The sequence below is a fragment of the Neofelis nebulosa genome, chromosome 5, assembly GCF_028018385.1.
Source record: "Neofelis nebulosa isolate mNeoNeb1 chromosome 5, mNeoNeb1.pri, whole genome shotgun sequence".
NCBI classification, from domain to species: Eukaryota; Metazoa; Chordata; class Mammalia; order Carnivora; family Felidae; genus Neofelis; species Neofelis nebulosa.
In genome coordinates this window covers 16,611,008-16,624,581 of record NC_080786.1, presented here as the reverse complement: position 1 = coordinate 16,624,581, position 13,574 = coordinate 16,611,008, and the positions used below count along the sequence as shown (strand labels likewise).

Below are 13,574 nucleotides of genomic sequence, written 5' to 3'. Positions count from 1 at the left end.
CCCACTACTTCAGTTAGCATTATGCTTTAATATTAAAATATTCACAAAATGTTGGGGGGAGGGGGATTTTGTCGGAGACTAACTTCTCATAAGCCTGTGGCAATTTAAGGCACTACGGTAAGACCCACGCAGCGGGAATGAGACGCTGTCATCTGCGCTGACACCAAGACAGTTAAACAACTCGATCGGAGGCAAGTGTTTCCGGCACGCCTTCTCACCTCCCTCCGCCCTGCGCTTTCCCCACCACCTCCAGTTCACCCTGGAGCACCCCGCCATCAGGTGCCAAGTCACAAGTGCAAAAGAAACTTACTCTTCTCTGGACGGAGGGGCCTGGCCAAGTCTCCAGGCCCTTGGCCAGCGGGCTCCGACACGGAGTGGGAACCAGGCTCAGGCCCCGCTCCTTCCTGGCCTCGCCGCCCTTCGGGGCCCTGGCGGGGCGCCCCCAAACCTGCGCCAAGCAGGTGCCCCTCACCGCCCGCCCAGGCACCCCGTCCCACCACGCAGCCCCGCACCTGAGGATGTTGTCTGCGTAGGTGAGCAACAGCTTGGAGGCCTCCAGAAAGGTCTCTGGCGTGTTCTGGCACAGCTCGGCCACAGCCGGGGACGCAGAGCCCGAAGAGCTGCCCAACGCGGCTGCCGCCATGCTTGAGCGCCCGCGGCCGTCGCCGCCCCTCGCGCGCCGCGTCCCGCACTGAGCAGGCGCCACAGCGCGCGGCCTCCTCTGCGGCTGGCCAGGAAGGGCGGGGCGCTGGGCCGGGAGGTGGGGGGCGGGGGAGGGGGGGCTCAACCCGGCTGGGTGGGGGCGTTCTGGGAAGGTCGAGGGTTTGGACCTGGAGGGACGGGGGCGTCGTTGCCAGGCCCTGGGGGTTCAGTCAGAAACTAGGGGCGGGGTGCTTGGTCGTCCTGGCACGGGCGCTTCGGCGAGGAGGGCCCAGGGAGCGGGTGTTGGCCTGTGCTGGCCGATGGGTCGCAAAATCCCAGGTCCTTCGGCGTCCCAGAGTGGGTTTCGATTGAGCCACGAAGGTGGGTAACCCCCACGTACGTCTAACCACGCCTTTTACCCCCAAACAAAACAATCTTACCGCTTCCTCCTCGTAGACGGCCAGGCATTCCTAAATACGTGTGAATGAAAGACCTCAAGGAAGGAGCAACAAATGTTCCAAACCTAATGGGTGGCTATAAACTCTGCTGGGTTTCTGGTATATAGATTCTTTGTAGAATTAAATGAGTGATTGAAAGTCCTTTTTCATAAGTACCAGCTCAAATAGTATGATGTTGCTCTAAAGCTTTTAAACCACAGGTTCAACATAGTTGTGGGCTCAATTTAACCGTGTATATTTACCAGTATAAAACATATATACAATAATGACAAAAAGGAATAGAATAAAATGGGGGGGGGACAATAAAAAATAATCATCTCATACAGTGTGGGTAGGTATTGTGAGTTTGTTTTGAAGTTAGATCATGTGATTAATTTCCTTTATTCCTTTTAGAAGATAGTCCTAACCTATTTAATCCGTTCTTGGCCTCACCATGGCCTTGAAAGTATACTTTTACCAACGGCTTCCTTCTTTGCAGACAAACATTTCCAAACCTCAACAAATATTTATCTTGACCTTATGTTTTTAAGGTAAATTGTTTGCAGAAGTAGCTCCTTTAAATGTTCTTGATGCTTTATCTTCTATTTGCTTTTTACATTTGAAGTTTTCTTTCAGTACTTCTGAGCAAGACCTTGAGTTATGCTGTCTGCTTCAATTACCATTCATCTGCCAGATACATGGGGAAAGTTTTAAATAAATATGTAGGTTTTGGGACCAGCTTCCAGGACTAGTGTTTAACTAGTGTTTAACTGATAGTATGTTCCTAGCTGCTGTAACTAAAATTTTCAGTGACTTAACACAAGAGAAGTTTCTTTCTTGCTCACAGAACAGTTTAGTAAAGCAAGTATCTTTAGTCAATGAGCAGCTTTCCTCCGTGTAATAATTTGGACTCTCAGGATCCTTCCATCCTGTAGAATAGCAGTCAACAAACATTTTTGTAAAGGGCCAGACTATAAATGCTTAAGGCTCTGTGGCTTTAGGGTCTCTTAGGGTCCCTGTTTCAACTCTTTACTTCTGTCTTTGTACTTGTAGTTCTATAGACAATACTCTAAAATGAATGGGCATGCCTGTGTTCCCATGAAACTCTGTTTACAAAAACAGCCTGCTGGATTGGGCCTGTAGTTTGCTATTCCTGCCATAGAGCCTCAGAGACTTCTGTATTCAGTGGTGTTTGGGCAAAAAAGCAGACATACCTGCTTCTTAACCACATGGGCCCCAAAGGATACTAAAACCTTGGTTTGCAAGCATAATTTTTTCCAGAAACATGCTTGGAATCCAAAGCACTTGTATATCAGAGCAAATTTCCCCATATGAAATAATGGAAATTCAGATGATTTGTTCCACAACCCCAAAAAAGTCTGTAATGTAATATAAAATAATAAAGACAATAGAAAATATAAAGAAAAATAAATTAATCTGCACTTACGTTTGAAACCCTTCATGGCTTCATGGTGAGGGAGACAAGAGATGGGAGGGTTATTGTGTAGGACAACTTTCACTGTCACTAATGAAATGCTATCTATTGGCTAAACGGAATCTTTTTCTTTTCATGCAACTTTAACAAGAAATCTTTCCAATGATACTTGCTTTTGCCTCCTTATGAGGATTTCACGGAAATGTGACATTGCATTGTCATTAAACAGATTCATCGCTCACACTGCTACAGCCTTATTTGGGTGGTGCTTTCCTACAAAATTTTGCAGTTTCCTACATTTTACACATCTCCCTAATCTCATGTGAAGTAAGGGATTCCTCTGCCTTTTTCTCCTCCTCCTCCTCCGCAGATAAGATCGCCTCCATAACCTCTTGCTGTTGCTTGCGATACAGATCCATCAGTTGATCGGTGGTCATCATGGTTTGAGACTGAGTGTGGGAGACGATCACCCACAGTCCCACAGAGAGAGACAGAACGATTGGCTCAGTTGTAATCATGTGACTTTCAGTGTTACGTAGTACTCCTACTGCATACTTGTAAGACATCGCTCGTTTATAAAGTAAAAATTTGTTAGAGATGTTTCCTCATCTTGTGGAACACTCGCAGAACAAGTTACTCACCATCTAAGGTTTTACTGGTATAGCATTTTCTCTACCATATAATTGAGAAAAGGAAGCCCCATCTAGATAAAAGAGGGAAGGCTGGGAAATTTAGTTCCTAGCTGGACATGTACCCACAACTCTAAAGGTGCAGGATAAAAGGTGCAGGGAGGGGGGCCTGGAGTTATAACTAGCTGTCTCTACCACAAACTATAGTCACCTTAATTTGAGGTGTTTTTTTTCACATTTATTTATTCTTATAATAGCATAAGATTATTACATACTATGTAGTACTTTATTTTACTTTTAAAGAAATAGAACACTTTTTGTTTTCAAATAAATTCTTGGGAGGGAAACCAGTATATATAAAACACCAAAGTGGAGATGCTCTAGAATTGAAGCAGGAGAGTGTGGGTGGCAGGAAGGATAGAATGCCATCAATTGAGCCTGCCCTTTGACGGAGATAATGGCCATCAGGCATCTTTGTGGGGAACATGCAAACACAGTGTGAAAACCAATGCCATAAAGTTAATACTGTGATAATAATGCAGGGTCTAGAAAATCATGGAAATCATCATTTCAAGGGTAATTCAGTAAGTTATTGTTTATCTTAGATCACCTGAAATTTAAATCCTTCCAAATTACTGTTTACCAATGTTTCTGCTGAAGTTCTTGAGTAACTACAATCTCTCTTGGTTACCACCATTTATGCAACTGTTAAGAGAATTTATTATTAAAAAAAAAGAGAATTTATTATAAAGGACTTTGACTCATTCTTTTCCCTGTCTGCTTCTTCCACTAAGTCAAGTTGAAAATATTTTGATTTTTCAGTTCCTTTAGAAAAGTTGAAGATAGTAAGCTACTCTTAATTTCTTTATGCTCACCATTGCTTCACACAACTAATGGGTGTTCCAGTATTAAATCAGCATTGAACTTTCTATTCTTTTACTTGGCTTTTGTTTTTTTTCTCCAAATAATTTTTTTCAGTATTCCTGCTTTAAGTACACCATTGTTAAAGTTGACACATGGTGGCACTATTTTTAAATAGAATAGAACAAAGAAATAACCCATTAAATTTCCCCAGGATCAGTTTTGGCATAAAAAAGAAAACATTGACCTCAATAAAGACTATAGCACAGAGAGGGGTTGAAGCCTTTCAGGAATTGGGGTAGTGATTTATTATGGTATGATTGCATTAAGGGATTACCCAACAACTATTTAGTGAGCACCTGTGTGTACAAAGCAATCTGAGATGGAGGACATAAGAGACTTTTATTCTAGTAGGAAAGACAAAACTAATGACAATATCTTGCATACAGACAGCCCCCGAGCTGATGAGACAAAAGTTACTGTGAAAAGAAAAAGAAGTCATTTGGTAAAAAACACAAAATAGTGCGTGTATACTAACCGATAGAAGGGTATGTGCTTATTCGTTTATTTCATAATTCAGTCAGTCACCAAATATTTATGAAATGGCTACTGAATCCCAGGCACTGTGCCAGGGGCTGTGAAGCAGTGAATCAGATGAGCATGAGCCCTGCTTTCATAGAAGTCCTAAGGAGTTCACAGCAGTGGTTAGATCGGCAGCAGCAGCATCACCAGCAAGGAATATGGTACTAGACCCTAGTACGGCTATTGGAATATCATAAGAATTCCTACCTCTTTCCAAACCAAAGGAAAGGAGATCAGAGGTAGAAATAAAAATGAAATGACTTTTTGGTGGTTTTACTTTTCTACAGGATTTTAATTGATTTGTCTAGATCCAAGATAATCTTGTGATATTACAAAAGAAAAACCAAGCAGCACATTAAAACTGTTTCACAGGAGTTTGGCTTCAAAGACTATATTGTAGATATTTTCCCACTGTAATTTAAACATATCATAAAGCAATGAAAAGGGACAGCAAGTTTGCATATTTCTACTAACCAAGTTTTAGTTATTTTACAACCACATGTGTTTGTTTAATCCCTCTGAAATTAACTCTATAGTTAATGAATGAAGGTCATGCTAAGAAGTAACTGAATAGGCCTAGGATCAAGGATGACTCAAGGTCATATTGGGCTTTCCTAAACTATTTTAGGCAAAGTACATTTCCAAGCTCATTTAAATCCAGTACTTGACCAAAATTCTTCTCTAGAGCTGGGAAAGAAGGCAGAGCATTCAGAAACAATCATTCGAGAGACACTGTCCAGAAAGAAACAAATATGGCTGGGAGGTTCAAATGCAGATTGTATGTTCAACCTTTTATCTAAAGAATAAAAAAAGGAGGTGCCTGGATGGCTCAATTGGTTAAGCATCTGGCTTTTTTTTTTTTTTTAATGTTTATTTATTTTTGAGAGACAGAGAGAGCACAAGCAGGGGAATGGCAGAGAAAGAGGGAGACACAGAAGTGGAGGCAGTCTCCAGGCTCTGAGCTGTGAGCACGGAGCCTGACACAGGGCTCGAACCCACGAACTGTGAGATCATGACCTGAGCCAAAGTCAGACGCTTAACGGACTGATCCACCCAGGTGCCCCAATATCTGACTCTTGATATTGGCTCAGGTGGTGATCTCAGAGTCATGAGACTGAGCTTTGAGTTGGGTATTCTGTCTCCCTTTCTCTGCCCCTTCCCTGCTTGAGCATGCTCTCTCCCAAAATAAATAAATAAACGCAAAAAAATAAAGAAGAAAAAAGGACATAAACCTCACACCTGGGACAGCATGTGAACAACAGATGGTCATCTAAATAAGTATCTTGCTGATTTCTTGCTTTTTATAATTTCATGTTCTATTTTCATAGATTCACAGCTAGCTGAGTAAATGAAGTTATTATATTTTTTAGACACTTAGAAATAAATGTCTCCAATCTCTATTCTTGTCTCCATTAAATTTTTTAAAAAATATTTTTATTTTGTATTTATTTTTTTGAGTAATCTCTACTTAACCCCAACACGGGGCTCAAACTCCCCATCCCAAGATCAAGAATCGCATGCTCCACCAACTCACTGCCAGGCGCCCCTTCTTGTCTCTGTTCGTTGGACATCCATGTGGCATTTTGAGCCCTGCCCCAGATGCATATATACATACATACATACACACACACACACACACACACACACACACCACATATATACATTTTTTAAATGTTTTCTTAAAAAAATTTTTTTTAATGTTTTATTTATTTTTAAGACAGAGACAGAGCATGAGTGGGGATGGGGCAGAGACGGAGGGAGACACAGAATCTGAAGCAGGCTCCAGGCTCTGAGCTGTCAGCACAGAACCTGACGCGGGGCTCGAACTCATCAACTGTGAGATCAAGACCTGAGCTGAGGTCGTTCACTCAACCGACTGAACCACCCAGGCACCCCAAAATGTTTTCTTTTTTCTTTCTTTATTTATAATATGAAATTTATTGTCAAATTGGTTTCCATACAACACCCAGTGCTCATCCCAACAGGTAATGTTTTCTTTTTTAGAGAGCGCAAGCAGGGCAAGAGCAGGGAGAGGGGGACAGACCACCTGAAGCAGGCTCTGTGCTGACAGTAGCAAACCTGATGGGCTTGAACTCACAAATCAGGAGATCACGACCTGAGCCAAAGTCAGACCCTCAACCGACTGAGCCCCTCAGGTGATTCATTACATAAAATATAATAATTTTGTGTATACACACACACACACACACACACATATTTAAGTGGATATATGCCATCTTGTAACCTGTCATCTCCTAACATACTTTTAACATCTTTCTATACAGTATTAACTTACAAAATTATCTTAAATGGCTGCATAGCTTTTAGATGTACTGCAAAATAACCCATTTCCTGATGTTGGGCATTTTGGTTAGTTCTACTTTACTATTATAAACAACCTTAGGAGGAACAGTAGCAACTTTGAGGCTCCTGTAGTTTACTTAATTCTTTACAAAGATTTCAGTAGAATATGGCGGTGTCCCTTCTTCCACAAGATGGAAATATCTGGACATCATCTTTACCGACAAAACAAAAGTCCTTTTTTTGATGGGCAAAAGGGCTACCTCATCGCGTTCTGTGCGCGTTCTTGGCTAGCTGACAGTCAGTGAAATCGAGGGAGGGGAGGTTCCTCCCTAGCAAGCGGAGCGCCGCCACCTCCCACGGTCTGACCTCCGTCAAGGTGACAGAGAAAGAGCAACCGGCAGGCCCCACCCCCCACACGTAGCGCGTGCGTGGGCGCGCGCATGAGCGGACGTGCGAATGCAGAGGGCGGCTGCGCGGCCGGCGCGACGCCTGGCGAAGGTATCAGCGGCGTGCTAGCGTTCTCCTTCCGCCTCTCCACAGCCAGATCGGGTGGGGGTTGGGTCGGGAAAGGGGAGTCTGATGATCTGCGCCTGACTTCTCTTCCTCTAGCCATGCTTTCTTAGTGTGTGTGGTGGTGCTTGAGAGGCAGGGGGTGAGGGGAGAGGGGGAGAAGGGAGAGGGAGGGAGGGAGGGAGGGCGGAGAGGGAGGAGTTGGCCACGCCCCTCACTTCCTGTCTCCTGATTAAAAACCCTAATTATCTCCACGTTTTGAAGATCAGTAAAGTTCACTTACCCGTACCTCAGAGAATAGGCCTTGCAGTGGTTTTTTTTGTGCCACTGATGCCAGAAATACTTAGAATAAGGGCTCGATAATCCTGAAAAAGGCTCCTTTATGCAGCCCCTAAAGGGCTGGGAATGCCTTTGTAATTTACCTAGTGTAATTCTATTTTGGTGAATTGAGTCATCATTTCACCTCATCTTGGAATGTGAGGGTACTTACAATCAAAAAAGGGAACTCCAAATGGTTCGTTTAATAAGTATAAATTAAAACGATGTTAACGTTATTTTCTCTGTGTTAACAGCTCACACCCAGCACCTGAAAACGTTTCTGCTATTGTTTCCTAGGCCTATAAGCTATTTAAACAACAGTGGTTACCTCCTGGGCGTGTTGTGATGTACAGGAATGTGTTTATGATCATCTGAATCTCAACCATGTTGTCAAATTGCTTGCAAAATTTCTTAAAAATTACAAGCCCTCATCTATATTCAAGATTATGCCAGCAGTTAATAGGAAATAAAGGGAGGTTTTTTGGAACTGTGCCAACATCCAGAATTCGTAGGCGGGTTGTCATTACAGGCATTGGTTTAGTGACTCCTCTTGGTGTTGGAACGCAGCTGGTATGGGATCGTCTTATCCGGGGAGAGAGTGGAATTGTTTCACTGGTCGGTGAAGAATATAAGAGTATCCCTTGCAGTGTTGCTGCTTTAGTGCCAAGAGGTTGTGCTGACGGTCAGTTCAACGAACAAAACTTTGTATCCAGGTCAGATATCAAGTCCATGTCTTCTCCCACCATTATGGCCATTGGGGCTGCAGAGTTAGCCATGAAAGATTCTGACTGGCATCCTCAATCAGAAGCCGATCGAGTGGCTACTGGCGTTGCAATTGGCATGGGAATGGTTCCTCTTGAAGTTGTTTCTGAAACTGCTTTGATGTTTCAGACAAAAGGTTACAGTAAAGTCAGCCCATTCTTTGTCCCGAAGATTCTGGTCAATATGGCAGCAGGGCAGGTCAGCATTCGATATAAACTCAAGGGCCCCAATCATGCAGTGTCTACAGCCTGTACCACAGGAGCTCATGCCGTGGGAGACTCTTTTAGATTTATAGCCCATGGTGATGCTGATGTGATGGTGGCTGGAGGCGCAGATTCTTGCATTAGCCCTTTATCTCTTGCTGGGTTTTCCAGAGCCCGTGCTCTGAGCACAAACTCTGATCCTAAGCTGGCCTGTCGGCCGTTTCACCCCAAGAGAGATGGTTTTGTAATGGGAGAAGGTGCAGCTGTGATGGTACTGGAGGAACATGATCATGCTGTTCAACGAGGGGCCCGGATCTATGCAGAAGTTTTGGGCTATGGCCTCTCAGGTGATGCCGGTCACATAACTGCACCTGATCCCGAAGGAGAAGGCGCCTTAAGGTAAAGACTTGCTGTTTTATTTAAAATATTTCTTCACATAAGACATCTTAATTGGAATCTCAAATTAGGGGAAATTGTAGTATCTGCCTCTGGTACACAGTATCTTTGGTGTTTTTCCGTTTTAAAAAGGTTTTGAATTCTTTGCTTCAACACGTTTGAAATATTTGAAAGCTTTTAGCCATCCTTAATAAAAATTGGATTTTAGTTAAGGCCTGTAAAGTTTCGAGAAAGGCCATGTGTGTCTTTGCCAACTTTTCATACTTTCAATTGTGCTTAGCAACTGTCAGAGTGCTCCCTCCCACAGTGCTCCTCTTTGGCCCTTCATCAGACTCAGACAGTAAAGTCAAACCTTTCTTCTAGTTGTGTCTGGTCTCTGCACCATTTCAACAGGGTTCTACTATTACTAAATCAGGACTTCCTAACTTGTAACTATCCAGGGATATTAAAATGGAGATTCGGATTCTAGGTCTAGGGTGGTGGTTGAGATTCTGCATTTCTAACAATCTCCCATGATGCCGATGCTGACGCTGCTGGTCTGAGGACCACACTTTGAAAAACAAGTCGATATTGCATAAGAGATAATTAAGTTAAAAAAAATCCCTGTTAATGTGTTAGCTAATAGGTTAGCCTGCTTAGATCATAATTTTTTTTTTTATGTTTATTTTTGACAGAGCACGAGCAGGGAAGGGGCAGAGAGAGAGGAAGGGAGACACAGAATCCAAAGCAGGCTCCAGGCTCTGAGCTGTCAGCACAGAACCCGATATGGGGCCCAAACTCACAAACTGCGAGATCATGACCTGAGCTGAAGTTGGACACTTAACTGACTGACCCACTCAGGCGCCCCGATCATATTATGTTTTAACCAGTCAAATTGACCAGGGGTTGGCAAACCTTTTCTGTAAAGGGACAAAGAGTATTTTCAGCTTTGTGGACCATAGGGTCTCTGTCACAATTACTCAATTCTGTCTTCTCTTGTGAAAGCAGCCATAGACAATACATAAATGAATGGGCGTGATCTAGTGAAACTGGAGTTTACCCTTGAACAAGGGGTCACTGATCCCCATGCAGTCAAAAATTGAATGTATAACTTTTGACTCCTCCAAAACTTAATAGCCTACTGTTGACACAAAAGCCTTACTGGTAACATAAACAGTCAATGAGCACATATTTTATATACATATTATGTACTGTATTCTCACATGGTAAGCTAGAGACAAGAAAATGTTATTAAGAAAATCATAAAGAAGAGAAAATACATTTACAGAATAGTTACATAAAAAATCCGCAAGTGGACCCACCCATATTATTTAAGGGTCAACTGTATTTGTAAAAGCAGGTATCTGGCTAGAGCCATAGTTTACTGACCCACTGAATTATCCTTTTGAGTTTCAGTAAGTAGTTGCTGGTGCTAGAAATGTCAAACATAGTAGCCAGCTAGATGCAGAAATAGTTGTATTTAGGTGAAAGTTCAAATTACATTCTAAGCTGCCTCTTAAGGAAATATATGCAACCCAGAGATCAGGATCTAAAAAAGAGGGTGTTGACATTCCTGAGATTTTCAAAGGTTCTTCGAGAGAAAAGTTTTATTTTCATATTTGTTTGTTTTGGCTTGGCTTTTTTTTTTTTTATTTAAAAAAAAAATTTTTTTTTAACGTTTATTTATTTTTGAGACAGAGAGAGACAGAGCATGAACGGGGGAGGGGCAGAAGAGAGGGAGACACAGAATTGGAAACAGGCTCCAGGCTCTGAGCCATCAGCCAGAGCCTGACGCGGGGCTCGAACTCACGGACCGCGAGATCGTGACCTGAGCCAAAGTCGGATGCTTAACCGACTGAGCCACCCAGGCACCCCTGTTTTGGCTTGGCTTTATACTTGCTCACTTACTTAGAATTCTTATAGCCTAAATAGAATTTTGAAAGGATATTTGTTAAAAATGTTTATTTATTTTGAGAGAGAGAGTGTGAGTGGGGTAGGGGCAGAGAGTGAGAGAGAGAGAGAATCCCAACTAGAGCCTGACGCAGGCCTGTGAGATAATGACCCAAGCTGAAATCGAGTCGGACGCTCAACTGGCTGAGCCACCCAGGTGCCCCTTGAAAGGTTATTTGAAGCACCAAAGTATTGGTACAGACGTTTTTAGATTATTGGGAAATATGCCAAGTTTTACATTTAAATATGAGAAGAAAATTAAAACATGGTTATAAAATTTTTCTCCCTATTTGGAATCACTACACACACACACACACACACACACACACACACACACACCCCACTGATGAAAGATTCGTAGGGTGGCTCAGTCAGTTGGGTGGTTGGGCATCTGCCTTTGGCTCAGGTCATGATCTCCCAGTTGGCGAGTATGAGCCCCGCATCGGGCTCTGTGCTGTCAGCGCAGAGCCTGCTCTGGTTCATCTGTCCCCTTCTCTCTCCCCGTCTCCTCCTCCTGCTTGCTGTTCCTCTTAAAGAATAAACATTAAAAAATTAAAAAGAAAGAAAGAAAGAAAGAAAGAAAGAAAGAAAGAAAGAAAGAAAGAAAGAAAGAAAGAAAGAAATTGCTAGAAGAAAAACTATTCTAGGCTGAGTGAATGTGGTTTTTCTCCCAGGGAAAGATATCAATCCAAATAAATGGAAATATATTTTATTAGAGGTTTTAAAACCCATAGGCTTGTGTATTTATCTCATGGTGTTGAATTAGTCCAGGGTACTAGGCAGGTGGCATGCTAATGCATATGCTAATCCAAGTTGGAGTTTTGTTATTAGAGCAAAAGATTCTTTTTATCCTGTATATACGTGTATTTCTTTCTCATAGGCCATATAATGACTCGTGTGTTAAAATTAGGCTTAGTTCTGATCATTTTTTTCCCTATTTTATTAGATGTATGGCTGCAGCTGTAAAAGATGCAAGTGTACAACCTGAAGAGATATCCTATGTCAATGCACATGCTACTTCCACACCATTGGGAGATGCTGCTGAAAACAAAGCTATCAAACATCTTTTCAAAGACCATTCCCGTGCCCTTGCGGTTTCTTCAACTAAGGGAGCCACGGGACATCTGTTGGGAGCTGCAGGGGCAGTTGAGGCAGCCTTTACTGCTCTGGCTTGTTATTATCAAAAACTACCACCTACTTTAAACCTGGATTGTACAGAACCAGAATTTGATCTCAATTATGTTCCACTAAAGGCACAAGAATGGAAAATTGAGAAAAGACGTATTGGACTCACCAATTCCTTTGGTTTTGGTGGTACTAACGCAACACTTTGTATTGCTGCCATGTAGGGCAAATCTTTTTTTTTTTTTTTTCTTTTTTAGGGGCAAATCATTTGTAATTAAACATTGATTTTTAAAAATGTTATAAACTATCTTAAGTGAAGAAATAAAATGTCTATAGAAATGTATCAATATTTATCTCTATATATCTATATAGATATATATATTAATGCCCAGATAACCTTTATCTGTGTCAGGATTTTTCACCCCTGCCACTACTGATATCTTGGGCAGGATAATTCTTTGTTGGGGGAAGGGGAGGTGTCCTATATATTATCGGATGCTTTGCAGCATCCTTGTCTTGACCCACAAGATTCCAGTAGCACCCTCTTCTCTAGTTGTGACAACCAAAAATGTCTCTAGACCTTGCCAGGTGTTTTCTGGGTGGCAAAATAGTCCCCGTATGAGAAACACTGATCTATATTTTCCTCATACTCTTGGTCAAACAACTCTTTGATATTTCACCTGCTCTTGTCCCTTCCACAAACATTTGGTGAGTAGCTGCTCTGTGCTAGGCAAGGTTGCTGCACTGTACCACCCCAGGCTTACCATTCCCATACAACATAAGGAGAAGGAATGTGCATATAACTGGGAGTTTGCATCATTGAGCAGCATTCTTTTTTTTTTTCTTTTTTAATTTTTTTTTTAATGTTTATTTATTTTTGAGAGAGAGAGACAGAGTGTGAGCAGGGGAGGGGCAGAGAGAGAGGGAGACACAGAATCGGAAGCAGGCTCCAGGCTCCGAGCTGTCAGCGCAGAGCCGGATGCAGGGCTCGAACTCACAGACTGTGAGGTCATGACCTGAGCTGAAGTCGGACGCTTAACCGACTGAGCCACCCAGGCACCCCTGAGCAACACTCTTTGAATAAAGCAGTCATCCAACGATGAGCTGTTTACCCCTTCTACCTTTGTTTTTTTTTTTTAACCTTTATTTATTATTGAGAGACAGACACAGAGCGTGAGCAGGGAAGGGGAAGAGAGAGGGGAGACACAGAACCCGAAGCAGGCTCCAGGCTCTGAGCTGTCAGCACAGAGCCCGACACAGAGCTCCAACTCATGAACTGTGAGATCATGCTCTGAGCCGAAGTCGGTCGCCCAACCAACTAAGCCACTCAGGTGTCCCCCCACTCTCTCTTTTCTTCATACTATCTATACAGAGATAAAATTAGTGAACTTTCCCTAAACTCCCAAGTCATGAGTTCTCTGAGAGGAGGAGGTAAAGTTGG

At 42.7% G+C, this 13,574-nt stretch overlaps 2 protein-coding genes across 8 annotated transcripts in view; one reads left to right on the top strand and one right to left on the bottom strand.

Moving 5' to 3' along the window:
• NGLY1 (N-glycanase 1) overlaps positions 1–719 on the bottom strand; it is a 65,478-nt gene extending 64,759 nt beyond the window's left edge. For 2 of the 4 annotated variants that reach the window (XM_058729715.1, XM_058729712.1), the window contains exon 1: positions 513–719. In XM_058729715.1, the coding sequence (XP_058585698.1) occupies positions 513–643 (131 nt within the window). In that variant the 5' untranslated portion in view covers positions 644–719. The remainder of the gene's footprint in view (positions 1–512) is intronic. The other 2 variants (XM_058729714.1, XM_058729711.1) reach the window with 2 other exon arrangements.
• Positions 247–12,476, top strand: OXSM (3-oxoacyl-ACP synthase, mitochondrial). Of its 4 annotated transcripts, none has more exons than XM_058729717.1 (3): positions 247–533; positions 7,973–9,082; positions 11,955–12,476. In XM_058729717.1, the coding sequence occupies exons 2-3, from the start codon at positions 8,103–8,105 to the stop codon at positions 12,355–12,357; spliced, it is 1,383 nt and encodes a 460-aa protein (XP_058585700.1). In that variant the 5' UTR covers positions 247–533; positions 7,973–8,102; the 3' UTR covers positions 12,358–12,476. The 4 variants fall into 4 exon arrangements, with proteins under 4 accessions (XP_058585700.1, XP_058585702.1, XP_058585699.1 ...); XM_058729719.1 differs by lacking the exon at positions 247–533 and adding an exon at positions 903–1,023; XM_058729716.1 differs by lacking the exon at positions 247–533 and adding an exon at positions 6,625–7,388.
• The last annotated feature ends 1,098 nt before the right edge of the window (positions 12,477–13,574 follow it).

Coding starts and splice junctions, on each gene's coding strand:
- OXSM (XM_058729717.1), top strand. CDS start 8,103: ATGTTGTCAAATTGCTTGCAAAATTTCTTAAAAATTACAAGCCCTCAT. Junction 9,083..11,954: donor GAAGGAGAAGGCGCCTTAAG/GTAAAGACTTGC, acceptor CTATTTTATTAG/ATGTATGGCTGCAGCTGTAA.